This window comes from Suncus etruscus, chromosome 16, assembly GCF_024139225.1.
Source record: "Suncus etruscus isolate mSunEtr1 chromosome 16, mSunEtr1.pri.cur, whole genome shotgun sequence".
NCBI classification, from domain to species: domain Eukaryota; kingdom Metazoa; phylum Chordata; class Mammalia; order Eulipotyphla; family Soricidae; genus Suncus; species Suncus etruscus.
Window position 1 is genome coordinate 33,743,375 of NC_064863.1, and position 20,003 is coordinate 33,763,377.

Consider the following 20,003-nt stretch of genomic DNA (forward strand, 5'->3'; position numbering starts at 1 on the left):
TATATAGTACAATGACAGAGAAGTCTATTCACTTCATAAAAATTCTCAGATTTTACAGTGCAATAGCTAAATGGATCAGGGGTGGGGTGGGGGATCACTGCATTGATAAGATTTTTTTTTTTTAGTTTTTGGGTCACACCCGGCAGCGCTCAGGGGTTACTCCTGGCTCTACACTCAGAAATCGATCCTGGCAGGCTCGGGGGACCATATGGGATGCCGGGATTCGAACCACCGACCTTCTGCATGCAAGGCAAACAAACTACCTCCATGCTATCTCTCCGGCCCCATATAAGATATCTTCTTCTTCTTCTTCTTCTTCTTTTTTTTTTTTTTTTTGTGGTTTTTGGGTCAACCCGGCAGTGCTCAGGGGATACTCCTGGCTCCATGCTCAGAAATTGCTCCTGGCACGCATGGGGGAACACATGGGACGCCGGAATTCGAACTGATGACCTTCTGCATGAAAGGCAAACGCCTTACCTCCATGCTATCTCTCTGGCCCCATAAGATATCTTCTTGATTGCATAAACTGTAATAGGCCATGCAGACTTTTAAATGCAATTTGTTTTCTTTTCTTTCAGAAAAAAAAAACCAATATCAACTATTTTTTACAAATTCTTTTCAAAACTATACTTTTATTAATCCTCCTCTTCCTCTCTTTACATCCCATAACCTAACAAGAATGATATACAGAGTGAGAAAAAGATCTTGAATTGTTTTTTTGAGGGGAAGGCACGGGAGGGATTCTATACACCCAACTGTGTTCGGGGTTTACTCCTGGTTCTGGGCTCAGGAGACAATATGGGGTGCCAAAGATTGAACCCAGGTTTGCCACATGCAAGGCAAGTGCCCTACCCTCCATACTGTTGCTCCAATGCCCACCTTGTTTTTTTCATTTTCCTCCTTTTCCCTTGGGATAAACCAAGGATTCATTAAATACTCTTAAAGCCAGAAGGATGACAAAAGTCTTAAAATTTCTTTGAAGAAAAAAATAAAGTGAATAAGTAAACAGGCATTCCAATGTCACTGGCCATATAGGCTCCCCCCAAATTTCAAGACTGTTTTTTAACTTGGAAGTATCAGAACAGAAAAAAAGCTGCATGAGAGGCACCCATATTAAAAATAAGTTAGAGCTTAAATCTGGCAAAGGCAGAAAGAATTTACTTTTCTAATCTTATCATGAATTCCGTAAGGCTATTGTGCAATGTATTACAAATGTCATGCTGTGGGCAGTAAATTATCGACCATCTTTAAATTATGTTTATTTAAAGTTTTCTTAACATTAGACATAGTCTTAAGGGAGTGAAAAACTTGGCAAACAACGATTTTACTTCTTCCCTTCTCCTTTTCTAATCACATAGCCAGCTGCAGTGGATGACAGATATTTCAAGCTTGCAGTGGATGACAGACATTTCAAGCTATAGCTAGTAAAATATCCCAAGTGCTGCCACAGTCCCAAGAAGTAAGAAAAAAATTCCACTCCATCCACAAATAACCAGAGTACGTGTAAATACAACAAAGTGATAATTTTCTTTGATATAATCTCAGAAAACCCAAAATAACTTTATAAGTATTGATTGAAGAGGGATTAAAAAACCTAGCAAGGCTAATGGAAAATAGTGGAATGTCTAAGTTTAGGATAACCAAAAAAGCCCCATGTAACTTGTTTTTCAAATGTAATCATTTACTCAAATAAATTGTAATAAGGAATAGTGATAACAGAAAGCAGTAAGAAGCTTGCAGGTGACATTTCTAGAAGCTCATGAAAACAAGACCATCCCATATTGCAGATGCAAAAGGAAAAATTGATCTAATGGGGTTAAGAGGACTCTGGTCATCTTCGTTCATTTGGTCGTGCAAGTTGTTACTTATTCTTGATGTCCAGATCACAAAGTCAATCCACAGGAGGGGCTGGTGGGTCTTGTCCCTAGCATCAGAAAAAAAAAGAATTATGAATTAAGTTTTTATTGTTTTTGGGGGGACCACACCCAAAGCTAACTCGCGTTACTCCTAGCTCTGTGCTCAGAAATCAGAAGTCACTCTTGGCCAGCTCAGGGGAGCATATCAAGTGCTGGAGATCAAACCAGGGTCAGTACCCAGGGGTGCTAGCCGCATGTGGCTCCCGGCCAAAATGAATGCGGCTCTTTGCCTCTTATCATTAGTCCCGCCCCCAGGCTGTGTCTTCCCATCTCCCCTCCCTCGGAAACAACTGCTGGGGGGGGCAGGGGGGGAAACGGACTCGTGTGTCACATGTTGGGTCACATCTTGCCATTAGTTCTTAGTGTGGAGGACGCAGCACACCCTCATCATCAATGCAGGCTTTTTACCCTAACTCAAAATTGCAAAATGCAACAAGTGTTTAATATAATATTGTTAAAATTAGATGCTTTTGTGTGAGTGTTTGTCTGTTTTGGCGGATCACTGTGGTGTGGCTCTCTGACTCTCAAAGTTTAAATTTTGGCACTTTGTGTCGAACTTGTTCCCACCCCTGGTCAGTACCAGAGTTGCATGCAAGGCAAACACCCTACCCGCTATGCTACTGCTCCAGCCCTTAACTGATTTTATTTACATTTTTGTTTGTTCACTGTTGGTGCTCAGGGCATACTCCTGGCTCTGATTTCAGAAGAAATCACTCCTGGCAGGGCTCAGTATACCATATGGCAATGATGGCTAACCTTTTTTGAGCCCAAGTGCCCAAACTGCTGCACAAAATCAAAGAATTTCCTCAAAGTGCCAGCATGTCCTCCCAATGGCCAGTCCGGCCCTGTTGCCAGGTGAGCTGCAAAGCAGACTCTGGCACACTTGCCTCCCACTGCGCCGCACATCTTAATTGAGGACCTTACCGCATACCAGCTGCAAGGCCTTCGCATGCCACAGCTGGCACGCGTGCCATAGGTTTGCTATTGCTGTCATATGGGATGTCAGAAATCAAACCTAGGTTAACCATGTGTGAGGCAAGTGCTTAATTGATTTCCTAGACTTCAATGCAACCAGCCTAACCAAAAGAATAACAGAGGAAAATTGTCCCCTCTCTAACATCCCAAAGCATACTTATTTGGAATGGTCTAATGCATTTTTGAATAAGTGAACTAAATCAATACTATAATTCTTCAATGTTTGAATTATTCTTTTATTATTATTATTTTTGCCACACCTGGTAGTGTTTGGGTCTTACTCCTGGCTATGTTCAGAAAGTACTTTGGAAGGGGTTGGGAGACCATATGGGGTACTGACCCAAGCCAGTCATTTGCAAATAAGCACCAAATTCACTGTACTACTACTGCACTGGTCCGTTTGTTTTATTCTTCCCTGCGGTTTTGGAGACAGAAAAACTGTCTAACAGTGAGATGATTAGAGTAAGAAAGCACTTCCTAAGAGATGCAGAGATGAACTCTTTTTATGATTTTGAAGAAGAGGTTTGGGATTACCCTGAACAATGTTGTTCAGGGTCTATTTCTGGTTCTGTGACCAGTAGTGATCTTGGTCACTACTTGGGAGACCAGAGTTAGAGATTAGGGATCATATTTGATGCCAGTGATTAAAGAGAAGTCAGCTAGATACAAGCACATTATCTTCTGTACTATCCAATCCCAAACTTTATTCATTAGTTTCTATTCGTTTTCTTTTTAGATTTTTTTTGTTTCTTTCATTTAAAAAAAAATTTATCTTTAACCCTGAAGTCAATAAAGATGCTCCAAATTGGGGCTGAAGAGAGACAGCATAGCTGTAGGGCGCTTGCCTTGCACGCAGCCGACCCAGGACGGACAGTGGTTCGAATCCCAACATCCCATATGGTCCCCTGTGCCTGCCAGGAGCAATTTCTGAGTGCAGAGCCAGGAATAACCCCTGAGCGCCACCAGGTGTAACCAAAAACCAAAGAGAAAGGGAGAGAAGAAATGAACAGACACTTCTCAGAGGAAGACAGATGAATGGTAGGGGCCAGAGAGATAGCAGAGTGGGAAGGCATTTCCCTTGCACACAGCCAATTCTGGACAGATGGTGGCTCGAATCCCGGCATCCCATATGGTTCCCCGAGTCTGCCAGGAGCGATTTCTGAGTATAGAGCCAGGAGTAACCCCTGAGGGCTATAGCTGATGGTTTTGGTTTTTGGTTTATTCTGTGTTTATTCTTTTTGTAATCTAGCTGATACTCCCTTATTGTTTTTTGTTTCTGTTTTATTTTGTTTTACTACCTTTTTCTTCTTTTTTCCCTTCCTTCTTCTAAATGGATATTTATGACACTTAGAGGACTCCTCCTAGTTTTTCTCGTTTTCGTTTACCGGAGAGATAGCACAGTGGTAGGGCTTTTGCCTTGCATGTGGTCAACCAGGGAGGGACCTGGTTTGATTCCTGGCATCCCATATGGTACCAAGGCCAGACAGTCAAATGTTCATTTGGTGGAAATAAAAACTGATCAGACATGAATACCAAATCTAAAGTCAACAACAACAGAATCGATACCCAATCTACAACAAGCTGCACAAGGGGGAACAGTTGTACTAGCATTACAGGGGTAAAGGAGGGAGATGTGGGATGCATGCTGGGAACAGAGGTGGAGGAAGGACAACACTGGTGGTGGGAATGCCCCTCACTCATTGTCACTATGTGCCTCAAATATTACTGTGAGAGAATTGTAATTCACTTCGACAACAATAAAAATTAAAAAAAAAAAAAAAGAGAGAGAAAGAGTAATGAGTAGTAACATGCTCAAGAGAGAAAGTGAGCTTCTCCAAGGGTGGAGAGAAACCAGGTACACGACCAGCATGAACGTAGGAAAGAACAGATCTCAAGAAGGCAGATTCAGACAACATATGCTTGGCATTATGTACACGGGCAACACATATGCCAAGGTTACGAGATTTAAATAAGACAAACTTGTTGTCTGAAATGGGCCAGAGTCATAATACAGCAGGTAGGTTGGTTGTTTGCCTTGCACATGGCTGATCTGGTTTTCCATATGGTCCCTCGTGCCCCACCAGGTTAATTCCTGAGCTCAGAGTCAAAGGTAATCTCTGAGCACCACCAGTGTGGCCCAAACACAAAAACAGAAACAAGGGGCTGGAGAGATAATATGGAGGTAAAGTGTTTGCCTTTCATGCAGAGGTTCGGGGTTCAAATCCTGGCATCCTATATGGTCCCCTGAGACTGCCAGGAGCAACTTCTGAGCATAGAGCCAGGAGTAATCCCTGAGCGCTGCTTTTTTGGGTGTGACCCAAACAAACAAACAAACAAACAAACAAAAACAACCAAACCAAACCAAACAAAAAAGACAAACTTACTGAGTTCAATTTTCCTTTTCCTAACTCAAATATTTCAGTTGAAACAAACTACTCTCAGGTTGGAGAAACAGTACATCAGATAAGGAGTTTTTCCTTGCATGTGGCCAAGTTGGGTTAGATTCCTCAGCACTGTCTATGGTCTATGGAGTCCCTATCAGGAGTGGTTTAAAGAACTGACCACCCCCCTTGCTAATGCCCAAAACCCTTTCCTCACTGTTCCCAGACACAGCGTCCACTAACTAACCCAGAACACTTACATTATGTGGACTGGCTGGTTTTCCAGTTAGGTTGGAACCTCTCAGATTTGGAGGTCTCAGAAGAAACAAGATGACTACAATAACCATCCAGGCCATCAAGATCATGGTAATACTGATGCCATTATCACCAGAAGGTCCTGGTACTGAAGAGAAGCAAAACAAAGAAACAAATTTCAATAAAAACTGAGAATATTCACAAGAAAAGTGCAAAACAACCTTTAAAATGTAATACAAACTTTTATAAAACAATTTTTATTATTCATTTTATTTGATTTTAGTGTTTTGATTTGGAGCCTTACGTGGCCAAGTGTTCAGGGTTTAGTCCTGGCTCTGCACTCAGGAATCACTCCTGGCAGACTCAGGGATTGCATGGAATTTCAGAGATCAAACCTGGGAGGGCCATGTACAAGCCAACCACTCTATCCACTTCACTATCATTCTAGCCCCTCCAGTTTATTTTATTTATTTTGTTTTGGGTCATACTTGGCTATGCTCACAGATTACTCCTGGGTCTGTACTCAGGAATTACTCCTGAAAGTGCCCAGGGAATCATATGGAATACTAGGGATCGAATCCTGGTAGGCCCCAGTGAGGCAAGGTAAATAAATACCTTACTTGCTGTACTATTGCTCCAGTTTTATTTATTTATTTTATTTTTTGGTTTTCCATATGGTCCCTCGTGCTCCACCAGGTTAATTCCTGAGCTCAGAGTCAGAGGTAATCTCTGAGCACCACCAGTGTGGCCCAAACACAAAAACAGAAACAAGGGGCTGGAGAGATAGCATGGAGGTAAGGTGTTTGCCTTTCATGCAGAGGGTCGGTGGTTCAAATCCCGGCATCCTATATGGTCCCTATATGGTGGCACTCAGAGGCTACTCCTGACTCTGCACTCAGAATCGCTCCTGGCAGGCATGGGACACCATATGGGATGCCGGGATCCAAACCATGATCTGCAGAATCATCTGCATGCAAGGCAAATGCTACTGCTGTGCTATTTCTCCGGCCCCATGCCCCAGTTTATTTTTTTTGTTTGTTTGTTTTATTTTATTTTTTGGTTTTTGGATCACACCTGGCAGTGCTCAGGGGTTATTCCTGGCTCTACGCTCAGAAATCGCTCCTGGCAGGCTCGGGGAACCCATATGGGATGCCGGGATTCGAACAGCACCCATATGCATGCAAGGCAAATGTCCCACCTCCGTAACATCTCTCCGGCCCCTCCAGTTTACTTTTATAATGGAAAAAACATGTTGGGGCTTGAGAGATAGCATGGAGGTAAGGCATTTGCTTTTCATGCAGAAGGTCATTGGTTCAAATCCTAGCATCCCATATGGTCCCCCGTGACTGCCAGGAGCAATTTCTGATCATGGAGTCAGGAGTATCCCCTGAGCACAGCCGGGTTGACCCAAATACCACAAAAAAAAAGAAAAGAGGGCCCGGAGAGATAGCACAGCGGCGTTTGCCTTGCAAGCAGCCAATCCAGGACCAAAGGCGGTTGGTTCGAATCCCGGTGTCCCACATGGTCCCCCGTGCCTGCCAGGAGCTATTTCTGAGCAGACAGCCAGGAATAATCCCTGAGCACCGCCAGGTGTGACGCTAAAGCAAAAAAAAAAAGAACAAATAAAGTAAATAAAAGAATGAGGGAGGGTATACCTAGCCATAATAATAAACTAAATTAATATTCAAGTTCCAGAACTTTGTCTTTGGATTAAGGAAGTGAAATTTCATCCACAGAAATAAGAGCATTTGGTTCACATGAGAGATTGGCTTAAGGGCCACTAAAACCATTAATGTAATAAACAACTTTGTCCCTGTAAGAATTCCAATGCGATCACTTTCTACTAGAAGAACAGGTTTCTGCTTGACCCTCAAGACATACTGGGGCTGCTCATCAGAGGCTCTGCAGTAGATGAATGAGAGCTGGTGAAGTAGCAACACAATAAATCTGGGAGGTACACTCCAAGGCCCATGAGTCTAGATGCTTGTCAGAGGCACAGAGTTAGGACTCTGCTGTTATGAACTGAGCTTTGAGCAGAGAAAAGCTCTCGCACTGTGCTAGCTCCTTTTTCTCCAAGTGGCATTTGTTACATGTACGGACTTTGACATGATATCCAGTTTATACAGTAACAATCATAAATCATGCAAAATTATGTTTCTTTATAACACTGACTTAAAATGTTTTGTTTTGGGGCTGAAATAACATAGTGGTAGGGCGTTTGCCTTGCATGTAGCCGACCAAGGATGGATGGTGGCTCGATTCCTGGGATCCCATATGGTCCCTTGTGCCTGCCGGGGTTGATTTCTCAGCGCAGAGCCAGAAATAACTCCTGAACGCCGCTGGATGTGACCCCCCACCAATAATGTTTTGTTTTAGTTTCACATACAAAATTTAGTGAGGCTCTGCTTCACAGATTTTAAAAAAAGGTAATCAACCATCCTATTAACAATCCAATTGCTCACCATTACAAAAATCTTTAAACTTGAATATAAAAAATGCTGAAAGTTCATTATTGAAAAAAAATCCATAAATAAAGACTGGTGCTAATAGTACAGTGGTTGGGGCATTTACTGTGCACGCAGCAGACTCAGGTTAGATTCCTGGCACCCCATAATGTCCCCTGAGCACTACAAAGTATGATACCTGAGCACAATCAGGAGTAAGACCTAACTAAACACTGCTGTGCATAGCCTACTACATAGATAAGCAAATACTGGTGCATCCCCACAAGAAATTATTTATTATTCATGAAGTAGATTGTTTGTGCAGAGGCTACTTACATTCCTGAAGACATTCTGTGTCTGTGCAGTAGGACTGGGACTGCCTCAACTATAATGAAGAAGAAAAAAGTTAGTCACTGGACTTGGATAAAAATAAAACACTTAATAAGGGGAAGACAGTACATCGGGAGGATGGTTGTCTTGCTTACAGCTCACATGAGTTCAATACTAACACCACATATCTGACCCCTGCCAACATGCCAGAAGTAATCCCTGAGCATCACTGAATACAACTCCCAAAACACTTTAAAATAGGAGACACTGAGCCAAAAAGAGCAAAGGTGTTAAGGTGTTTGCATTGGCTAAACTGGACCCATAGTGGACAACCCATATTATCTCTCCCTCACACATCCTAGAATCATCAGGATTTCAGGAGTGATCCCTGAGCATGCCTGGGGATTGCCACTAAAAATATGCATCCCAGGAAGATATGTGTTCTGTGTTCAATGTTACTTCTGGTAGTGCTCAAGGGGACCATGTGGTACCAAAAATGGAACCCGAACTTCCTACATGCAAAACATACACTCAGGCCCATTAAGCTATCTCTTTTGGTCCTTCCAGATTTTTAAAAATTGTGTTTTAGGGGCCGGAGAGATAGCACAGTGGTAGGGCTTTTGCCTTGCATGTGGTCAACCAGGGAGGAACCTGGTTTGATTCCTGGCATCCCATAAGGTACCCCAGATTGCTAGGGACGATTTTCTGAGTATAGAGCCAGGAGTAAGTCCTGAGAACTGCCGGGTGTGGCCTCTAAACCAATAGATAAACTAAGTTTAAAAAATTTTATTTTGACCAACAACAGAGACTGTGTGAAAAATAAAACTATATTGGCACTACAGGCAATGACCTGGATTGGACAAACTAGTTTGCCTGGAGCCTAGAGTTGGTCTTATGTCAGGAAACTTAAGGGTAGGGTCTCCTTGTACTTAGGCCAAGGCTTTTCCTTTCCATGTCCCCCATACTTTGGTGGGCCTATGCAAACGATAAGTGCTACTCTAACATTGTTTCTACTGTGCTCCTTTGACTCTAAACCTTAAAAAAAAACTCACTTAAACTTTTGAGTTAACTTAAACTAATATGCATGTGCATGGAAATGAAAAAAACTACTATGCCTTCAAGTTTAAGGAGTTACATAAATTTTATGGCTTTAGATTGCTTTGTTTACTGCTAAGAAATGTTATAATGTACTACAATCTGGGGTCTTAAGGGACAAAGTAATTGTACATGGGCTCTGTTTTATTTTTCTTTTCTTTTTTTTTGGGGGGGGGCCACACCCGGTAACGCTCAGGGGTTACTCCTGGCTATGTGCTCAGAAGTTGCTCCTGGCTTGGGGGACCATATGGGACACCGGGGGATCGAACCGCGGTCCGTCCAAGGCTAGCACAGGCAAGACAGGCACCTTACCTTTAGCGCCACCGCCCAGCCCCTGTTTTATTTTTCTTAATGTTCTTTAACTGTAAGTTCAACATTAAGGTGTCAGCATGGGGATTTTCTGAGAACTCTGTATTTGGGTGACTGTCCTTCCACTGTAACTTTACCTTGTCCTCTTTCTTTGCATCATTGTTCACATAATTAAAAATAATTGGGCCCGGAGAGATAGCACAGCAGCGTTTGCCTTGCAAGCAGCCAATCCAGGACCAAAGGTGGTTGGTTCGAATCCCGGTGTCCCATATGGTCCCCCGTGCCTGCCAGGAGCTATTTCTGAGCAGACAGCCAAGAGTAACCCCTGAGCACCACTGGGTGGGGCCCAAAAACCAAAAAAAAAAATAATAATAATTGTATTTTGGGGGGAGCCACACGAGGTGATGCTCAGGGGTTACTCCTGGCTATGTGCTCAGAAATCGCTCCTGGCTTGGGGAACCATATGGGACACTGGGGGATCAAACCGCTGTCCATCCTAGATGAGCGCATGCAAGGTAAATGCCCTATTGCTTGGGCCACTGCTCTGGCCCCTAAAAATATTGTATTTTAAATGAATGGTACCACAGTGAATATCACAAGCTATATTGAGGGGTTAGTGAATCGGTTTGGGGGAACTCAAAAAACGTTCAAATATACCATGCAATTCACCCATTTCAAATTAAGGGTTTGAAAAATAAATTACCTGTGACAGAAATTCTAGCTGCCATATGCCATAAGACTTCCCAAAGAAAAACAATGAACCACAACAGAGAGCTAATATAAAAATAATACAGGTAACTCTGCTTAATGAGATTTTTTCCCCCCTCAATAAAAAATTGAAGACAGAGTGGGAAAAAAAAACACTCAAGATTTGATTTTTGGGGCTGGAGTGGTAGCACAGCGGTACTCAGAAGTTGCTCCTGTCATGGAGTATTTTGCCTATGTTTTCTTCTATATACCTTACAGTTTCAAGTCTGATATCAAGGCCTTTAATCCATTTTGGTATGACCTTTACACATGGTGTCAGACAGAGGTATGTGGCTGGACCATTTGTCCCAATACCACTTATTGAAGAGGCTTTACTTGTTCCATTTTGTGTTTCTTGCCCCTTTATTGAAGATTAAATGAGTGTATGACTGGGGTCATTCTTTATATATTCAAGTCTATGCCACTGATCTGTGTGTGGGTCTCCCTTTAGTCTAATACTATGCTGTTTTAATGACTATTGCTTTATAGTACAATTTTAATATTTTTCTAAGAACCATCTTTTCCCTAAGAGCCAGGAATGATTTCTTTTTTTTTTTTTTTTTTTTTTTTTGGTTTTTGGGCCACACCCGTTTGACGCTCAGGGGTTACTCCTGGCTATGTGCTCAGAAATCGCCCCTGGCTTGGGGGGACCATATGGGACGCCGGGGGATCGAACCGCGGTCCTTCCTTGGCTAGCGCTTGCAAGGCAGACACCTTACCTCCAGCGCCACCTACCCGGCCCCCAGGAATGATTTCTAAGCACAGATCCAGGAGTAACCCCTCAGCACCATTGGGTGTGGCCCCTCCCAAAATAATAAATGAAAGGGGGATGACACAACAGACTATACAGAAATCAAAGGATTATCAAAGATTACTTTGATATTTTTGGACTATATAACCTCCCAAAGATGAACCAAGGTTTTTGGAATACCTGAACAAACTTATAACTATCAATGGAATTGAAATGCTAATTCTAAGCCTTCTCCCAAACAAAAAGCCAGGCGCAAATGGATTCACTAGTGAATTCTTTCAAACCTTTAAAGAGAACCTGCTGTCAAACTTCTTCAGACTCTTTCAGGGAACTAAACAAACAAAAACACTCCCAGTTTCTATGACACTAACATCATCCTGATACCAAAAGCAGAGACACTACAAAAAAGAGAGAATTATATGGGGCCGGAGTGGTGGTGGAAGTGGTAGGGCATTTGCCTTGCACGTGTTAACCTAGGACAGACTGTGGTTAGATCCCCCGGCATCCCATATGGTCTCCCAAGCTAGGAGCGATTTCTGAGCGCATAGCCAGAAGTAACCCCTGAGCGTCACTGGGTGTGGTCCGAAAAGCAAAAAAAAAAAAAAAAAAAGATGAGAATTAAAGGAACTCTCCTTAATATAATCAAAGACATTTACTACAAGCCCATAGTAAACATTATACTCAATGGGGAAAAACTAAAAGCCTTTCCACTAAACAAAGTAAGACTAACCACTCTTACCAGTTCTATTCAATAGAAGTATTTAATATACTTCTACAGATAGATAGATAGATAGATAGATAGATAGATAGATAGATAGATAGATCATTGGAGAGATAAAGATATACACACATTCAAGGCAATTGGCAAGAAAAAGGTATCAAGGGCACACAGATAGAAAAGGAAAATGTTGGGGCCACGGAGATAGCACAGTGGTAGGGCATTTGCCTTGCATGCAGCTGATCCAGAACAAACTGGGTTCAATTCCTGGCATCCCATATGGTCCCTTGAGACTACAAGGAGAGGTTTCAGAGCATAGTGCTGGGAGTAACCCAAGTGCCTCCGAGTCTGGCCCAAAAGCAAAATAAAAAAAGAAAGGAGTGTATCTGACTGCAGATCTCTACATGTCTATGGTTGTAGGTGCTTGTAGTACTTTTTCGTTGCCTTCAAAACTTGTACTTGTCCTTTGGTGCTTTGGAAGGCAGAGCACTTCCTGATTTACTTTTGGCACCATTTTTGGTCCTCCAGCAGTTTCACAGTGTTTCATTTCACTGTGACATTTGCAAATGTGTACCAAAACAAAAAACAAACAAACAAACAAAAAAACCCACCATGGTTAATGTTTCATAAAATACATGTTGACAGAAAGAAATGTCAGAACAAAGGTTTGCAAACTTCAAGTGGTTTTTCTTTTTTTTTCTTTTTTTTTTTTTTGGTTTTTGGGTTACACCTGGTCAGCGCTCAGGGGTTACTTCTGGCTCAGAAATCGCTCCTGGCAGGCGCGGGGGACCATATAGGATGCCAGAATTCGAACCACTGTCCTTCTACATGCAAGGCAAGTGCCTTACCTCTATGATATCTCTCTGGCCCCATCAAGTGGTTTTTCTTTTTTTTTTTTTTTTCTTTTTTTTTGGTTTTTGGGCCACACCCAGCAACACTCAGGGGTTACTCCTGGCTATGTGCTCTCCTGGCTTGGGGGACCATATGGGACACCGGGGGATCGAACCGCGGTCCGTCCAAGGCTAGCGCAGGCAAGGCAGGCACCTTACCTTTAGCGCCACCGCCCGGCCCCCAAGTGGTTTTTCTTAACCACGTTCGCAAAGATATTGTGATCAATAACACTGTCAATTATATTTTTCAGTCATATGTTATTCAACCAATGAAAGTTTGGTTGTTGTTTTGGTTCTGGTGGTGTTCAGAACTTAATACTGGCTTTGTGTTCAGGGATTACTCCTCACAGATTTACAGAAATCATATGGAGTCCTTAGTATTGAACTGGGTTGACTGAGTTCAAGAAAAGTGCCAACTGTGCTCTCTCTAATGCCTGCAAACTTTAAATTTAAATAAACATTGCCAGGAGGAAAATTACTTGAGGAGGAGCACATATCTGGCAGTGGTCTTCTCCCCACTGTGCTCAGAGGCCTGTATGTGGTGCCAGGGATATTACCTGTGTAGCCTGTTGAGCTGCCTTTCTGGCCCAATAGGGAAATTTTTTTTTTTGTCGGGTTCAAGACAAACACCCTACTGCTATGCTACTTCTCTGGTTTCCCAATCGGGAAATTTTAAAGAAAAATGAAACAATAAGGACTAGCAGGTGAAGTATCCCATATGGCCCTTCAAGCATGGCCACTAGTAATTCCTAAATAGAGCCAGGAGTAAATCCTGAATATTGTCGAGTGTGGTCCAAAAAGGAAAACAGAAAAGAAAAAAATACAGATGGTGCTGCTTTTGCCTGTTACATATACACTTTCCCCAATCGTGCATATACTGACATAGTAACCCTAATAAAATACCTTGATTTTGAATTTAATAACTTCATTGAACCAAAAATCAACCATGGAATGTTTGGCTACTGGGAAGATAAAAGTACAATTTTGATGTCATTCTCTTAGGAACATTCATTTTGATAATCTACAGAAAACAAATACACTGGATATAGAATAAATATGAATTGCCGTGGCCAAGTGAGTCAAGTTGGTAATGTTATAGGATGTCTGAGCAGGGGCAATAAGTAGGAAAATGCTGTTTCCTTATTTTTTATTTTTATTTATTTTTTGCTTTTTGGGTCACACCTGGTGACACTCAGTGGTTACTCCTGGCTATGCGCTCAGAAATCCCTCCTGGCTTGGGGGACCATATGGAATGCCAGGAGATCAAACCGTGGTCCATCCTAGGCTAGCGCATGCAAGGCAAATGCCCTACTGCTTGCGCCACTGCTCTGCCTTTCCCCCCCAAAAAAATAATGTCTTTATTAATGCATCGAACCCAATGTCTCCTTGACAAGGAATATTATAATTTTTGTGTGTGCTGCTAGATTGTGAAATATTTTTTTTTATTTCTTTTCTATTTTTTTTTTTTTTGGTTTTTGGGCCACACCCGGCGGTGCTCAGGGGTGACTCCTGGCTGTCTGCTCAGAAATAGCTCCTGGCAGGCACGGGGGACCATGTGGGACACCGGGATTCGAACCAACCACCTTTGGTCCTGGATTGGCTGCTTGCAAGGCAAACACCGCTGTGCTATCCCTCCGGGCCCTTTAATTTCATTTTTAAAACACCATGATTACAAACATGATTGCAGTTTGGTTTTAGTCATACAAATAACACCCCCCTCACAAATGCAACATTCCTACCACCTTCCTCCCCAACCTGCTACCTGCATTCAAGACTGGCATTCTACTTTTCCTACTCATTGTCTTGATAGTTGTTAGTATAGTTATTTTTCTAACTGCACTCACCACTCTTTGTGGTAAGCTTCATATCATGAGCTGGTCCTTTTGTCCCTCATCTCTGGGGATCATAACAATAATGTCTTTTATTTTCCTTAAAACCCATAGATCAGTAAGATTATTCTGTTCTCTTTCTTTCCCTCTGGCTTATTTCACTCAGCATAACAGTTTCCATGTACATTCATGTATAGAAAAATTTCATGACTTCATTTCTCCTGACAGCTGCATAAAATTCCACTGCGTATATGTAACACAGTTTCTTTCTTTTTTTTTTTTTTGGTTTTTGGGCCACACCCGGTAACACTCAGGGGTTACTCCTGGCTATGCGCTCAGAAGTTGCTCCTGGCTTGGCTTGGGGGACCATATGGGATGCCGGGGGATCGAACTGTGGTCCGTCCAAGGCTAGCGCAGGCAAGACAGGCACTTTACCTCTTGCGCCACCGCCCGGCCCCCAGTTTCTTTAGCCATTCATTTGTTGAAGGGCATCTTGGTTGTTTCCAGAGTCTGGCTACTGTAAATAGCACTGCAGTGAATACAGGTGTGTGGAAGGGATTTCTGTATTACGTTTTTGTGTTCCTATATTTTGTGTGTGTGTGTGTGTGTGTGTGTGTGTGTGTGTGTGTGTTTTTTTTTTTTTTTTGGTTTTTGGGTCACACCCGGCAGCGCTCAGGGGTTACATCTGGCTCCATGCTCAGAAATCACCCCTGGCAGGCACAGGGGACCATATGGGATGTCGGGATTCGAACCACCTTCCTTCTGCATGCAAGGAAACACCTTACCTCCATGCTATCTCTCTGGCCCTATTTTGTGTTTCTTTTTGGGGGAATGAGGGGTGAACCTGCTATGTTCAAGGACGCTCCTCCTGCTTCTGTGTTTAGGGTTATTTGATTCCTGAGGAATACACACAACCAAATGAATATAATTTAGGGGCAGAGAGATAATACTGTGGGTAGGATACTTGCTTTGTATAGGAAACAAGTTTTGGTCACAATGTTTTCATAAAGTGATGAAATAAAGCGTTTTCCAACCCCCATCTGCCACTACCAGAAAACAAAAGGATTATCTGCTTCCCAAATCTAATATTACAAGTGAGAAAAATAAATACCCCAAGTTCATATTTCTCAATACGCCTCTTCTTCTGGAACTCCTACTATTAATGGAAACTATACACCAAAAAACAGGCAGTCAAGGGGAAGCAGGAGAAAGGTAAGGAAGGAGAAGATGGTGAAATCAGGTGAAATCAGAACAGTTCTGGAAACAGCTTCACTGGAAATGGAGACTCTACAAGCCTTTTTCTTTTTTTTTTTCTTTTCTTTTCTTTCTTTCTTTCTTTTTTTTTTTTTTGTGGCCACATATTAATGCTTAAGGATATTACTCCTGGCTCTGTGTTCAGGAATCGCTCCTGGCAGGGCCTCTAAGCCATGTTTATGGCTTAAGGAACAGGAACTTTAAAAATCCAAAACAACTGGAGAGATAGGGCAAGGGTTAAGGTATTTACCTTGGCAAGGTTAACCCTGGCTCTATCCCAGATACAGCAGAGCTGGGGATAAGGAGAGCCATGAGTTTGACCCCCAAGCCACCTCCCAGGCTCACTGCAGACTTTCCTCTAACCTCTCTTCTAGTCAACCAATAAAACACTAAAATTGGAGAGCCACACTTCTCAACAGGGGGGCCAGAGGGCCATTAAGATATTCAATGGGGGGCCCCCCGGAGAGATAGCACAGCGGCCGATCCAGGACCTAAGGTGGTTGGCTCGAATCCCGGTGTCCCATATGGTCCCCCATGCCTGCCAGGAGCTATTTCTGAGCAGACAGCCAGGAGTAACCCCTGAGCACCACCGGGTGTGGCCCAAAAACCAAAAGAAAAAAAAAAGATATTCAATGGGGGAGCCATTGAAATATGTGAAACAGGAGCTAGGGAGATAGCACAGTGGTAGAGACTTTGCTTTGCAAGCGCTATCCTCGGACAGACCACAGTTTGATCCCCTGGCGCCCCAAATGTCCCCCGAACCAGGAGTGTTTTCTGAGCGCATAGCCAGGAGTGATCCCTGAATGTCACTGGGTGTGGCCCAAAAACAAAAAAAAAGAAAAGAAATATGTGAATTATATGTGAAATATGTGAAACAGTGAAAACTGCATAAACAGGGGCCAGAGCAATAGCAAAAAGGGTATAGCATTTTTCTTGTACGCTGTAGACCTGGGTTTGATCCCAGGCATCTCATGATGAGCACTACCAGGAGTAATTTCTTTTTTTTTTTTTTTTTTTTTTGGTTTTTGAGTCATACCTGGCACTCAGGGGACCATATGGGATGCCGGGATCTGAACCACCATCTGTTCAAATCAGCTGCATGCAAGGCAAATGCCCTACCACTGTGCTATCTCTCCGGTCCCAACATTTTCCTTTCCTATCTGTGTGTGGCTTTAAATAAAAAAAAGATTAGGTATCAACCAGCAGGATGCAGGAAGAAGACACAAAAGAAAGAAACAAAGCCAGAAGGACCACAGTCTGGATGAGAGTAAGAATAAAGAGTACTGGTAACAGTCAAGACAATCCTTCCTTTGTGGTTTGTTCTTTAGAGATTTCTGAAAGTTCTTCAGATAAAAACAGCCATATACCAGGAAAAGTGCAAAGACATTTAAAGCAACTCATCACCTGCATACCTCAGTGCTGAACTAAAACCACAGGGAAGGACCCGTGCCCAGAGAGGGAGGAAACCTTTGCCACTAGCACCCCAAGATGGGCATTCTTTGTATTGCACTAGAACCAGCCAGGATTTAAACAGTTTATAATGTATCATCTAAAACACAATGGTCTGGGAAATAGCTCAAAAGGCTGCAGCACACAGCTCTGCATTCTGGAACTCTAGCATTTGCAGAGAGCTAGGAGTCCACCACCACCACTGCTAGGTGTGGTCCCCAAAGCAAAAGAAGTAAAACACACCATTTTCAGGAAGAGATGAGATACTGCTTTAAAGTCCGTATGCAGACAATACACTAAGAAATCTGGTTTAGGATGGAGGTAAGGTTGTTTGCCTTTCATGCAGAAGGACGGTGGTTTGAATCCCGGCATCCTATATGGTCTCCCGTGCCTGCCAGGGGCAATTTCTGAGCATGGAGCCAGGAGTAACCCCTGAGCACTACCAGGTATGACCCCAAAACACACACACACACACAAAAGAAATCAGGTTTATACTTCTTATGCTGCTAATGGCAAAATGTCACTGCACAGCTGAGTACCAAAACCTCCATGTAGGCACTAACCAGTGGTGGCGAAGGACATAAGGCGTCTGCCTTGCATGTGCCAACCTAGGATGGACTGCGGTTCAATCCCCTGGCAACCTATATGATCCCCCAAACAAGCCAGGAGCGATTTCTGAGCATACAGCCAGGAGTAACCCCCTAAGCGCCACTAGGTGTGGCCCCCCAAACCAAACCAAAACAAATTATATATATAATTATAAATTATATTTATATACATATATATATATGCTGAAGAATAGTGGTTCGAATCCCGGCATCCCATATGGTCCCCTGAGCCTGCCAGGAGCGATTTCTGAGCATAGAGCCAGGAGTAACCCCTGAGCGCTGCAAGGTGTGACCCAAAAACCAAAACAAACAAACAAACAAAAAAAAAAAAAAACAAAAAAAACAGGGGAGATATAGCATGGAGGTAAGGTATTTGCCTTGCATGCTTCTAGAAGGTCATTGGTTCAAATCCCGGCATCCCATATGGTCCCCTGAGTCTGCCAGGAGCGATTTCTGAGCGTGGAGCCAGGAGAAACCCCTGAGTGCTGCCGGTGTGACCCAAAAACCAAAAAGAAAAAACAACAAACTTCCCATTGACTACCAATAATTCAAGCTTTTGAGCAAAGATTGTACTTATTATTATTGATCTATTGTATATACAACTGAATACACCCCACGTAGTTAAATATTGTCTGCATTAATACAGAAAAGGAAAGGTCATACAAGGTTGATCCCTACCCATGATGATAAAATCTCCTCTATATAAATCTGCCATTAAGGGTGCTGGAGAGATAGTAATACGGGTAGAGACCTTGCTAGGAATTTAATTCCCAGCATCACATATGGTTCCCCAATCACCATTAAGAGTAATCAGAAGGGGCTGGAGAGATAGCATGGAGAAGCATGGAGAGCATGTAGAAGGACGGTGGTTCGAATCCCAGCATCCCATATAGTCCCCTGAGCCTACCAGGAGCAGTTTCTGAGCGTAGAGCCAGGAGTGATCCCTGAGTGCTGCTGGGTATGACCCAAAAACCAAAAAAAAAAAAAAAAAAAAAAAAAAGTGATCCCAAAATCCAAAAGTAACTAAATAAAAGGAAAGGAAGCAAAATGTCCTTTCTCTCTCAATAAGAATTACTAGCAAGGGGCCGGAGTGGTGGCGCAAGTAGTAGGGTGTTTGCCTTGCAAACCACAGTTCAATACCCCAGCGTCCCATATAGTCCCCCAAGTCAGGAATGATTTCTGAGTGCATAGCCAGAAATAACGCCTAAGTGTCACTGGATGTGACCTAAAAACAAAACCAAAAAATATGAATGATGTGCCTTAGTAATAATATTGCAAACCACAGTGAGAGAGAGAGGGGGGGGGGGAGGCAGGCAGAGGGAAGGACAGGAGGGAAACTGGGGACATTAGTGGCAGGGAATGAGCACTAGTGAAGGGTGTTGTGTACACTGTATAATTGAAACTCACTAATTACGGGCAACTTTGTAACTACAAAAAAAAAAAAAACCTATATTATGTAAATCACAGTGTTTAAATAAAGTGATTTTTTTTAATCTTAAAAAAATTTACCAGCAAGCATTTTAGCCATGACAGTTTACATCATCGTGGAATCTCAACTGCTGAAGCAATTTTTTGTGACCCTCAAATCCTCAAATGCAATGTCCCAGTAACCAACATTCCCACAGAAAAGTTCTCAATAGGATCATCCTGTTCATCTCACCAGATTGATCAGCCTTCGCATCGCATGTTCATGAGAGCAAATACATTCACAGGGATCGAATCCACCTTCTGCCATGATTATCCAGCTTGAGTGAACGTCGACTGCTCAGATCTAGGAGGAAGGGAAAAACATTGTAAGAGTGCATCCAGTTACTCTGCCCTGACTGTGAAAACCTCATGTGCTATAGATTCATGCCTGCCTGTCAGTCACTAAGTTTTGGTACACATGGCAGTACGGCAGTACTCAGTACTCCTGGCCATGCTGGGGGATGGGGGAAGAAAGGAACAAGATGTGGCGAGATAAAGATTACCAGACCAAAGGCTGACAAAGGCTCAGGTCTTGCCTCACTAAGTTCAGTCTTGAGTTCAGTCTTAAGCATCACAAAAAATGGA

The 20,003-nt window shown here is 42.8% G+C and overlaps 2 protein-coding genes across 3 annotated transcripts in view; one reads left to right on the forward strand and one right to left on the reverse strand.

Moving 5' to 3' along the window:
* The window catches only part of LIAS (lipoic acid synthetase), a 939,974-nt gene that overhangs the window by 75,783 nt on the left and 844,188 nt on the right, over window positions 1-20,003 (forward strand). The window lies entirely within an intron of this gene.
* Window positions 1,661-20,003, reverse strand: part of SMIM14 (small integral membrane protein 14) — a 40,960-nt gene continuing 22,617 nt past the window's right edge. The window contains exons 2-5 of one of the 2 annotated variants that reach the window (XM_049790199.1): window positions 19,612-19,701; window positions 8,308-8,356; window positions 5,533-5,675; window positions 1,661-1,924 (exon numbers count right to left, since the gene is read on the reverse strand). In XM_049790199.1, coding sequence (XP_049646156.1) covers window positions 1,892-1,924; window positions 5,533-5,675; window positions 8,308-8,356; window positions 19,612-19,686 — 300 coding nt within the window. In that variant the 5' untranslated portion in view covers window positions 19,687-19,701 and the 3' untranslated portion in view covers window positions 1,661-1,891. Of the gene's footprint in view, window positions 1,925-5,532; window positions 5,676-8,307; window positions 8,357-19,611; window positions 19,723-20,003 lie in introns of both variants that reach the window. The other variant, XM_049790198.1, reaches the window with a different exon arrangement.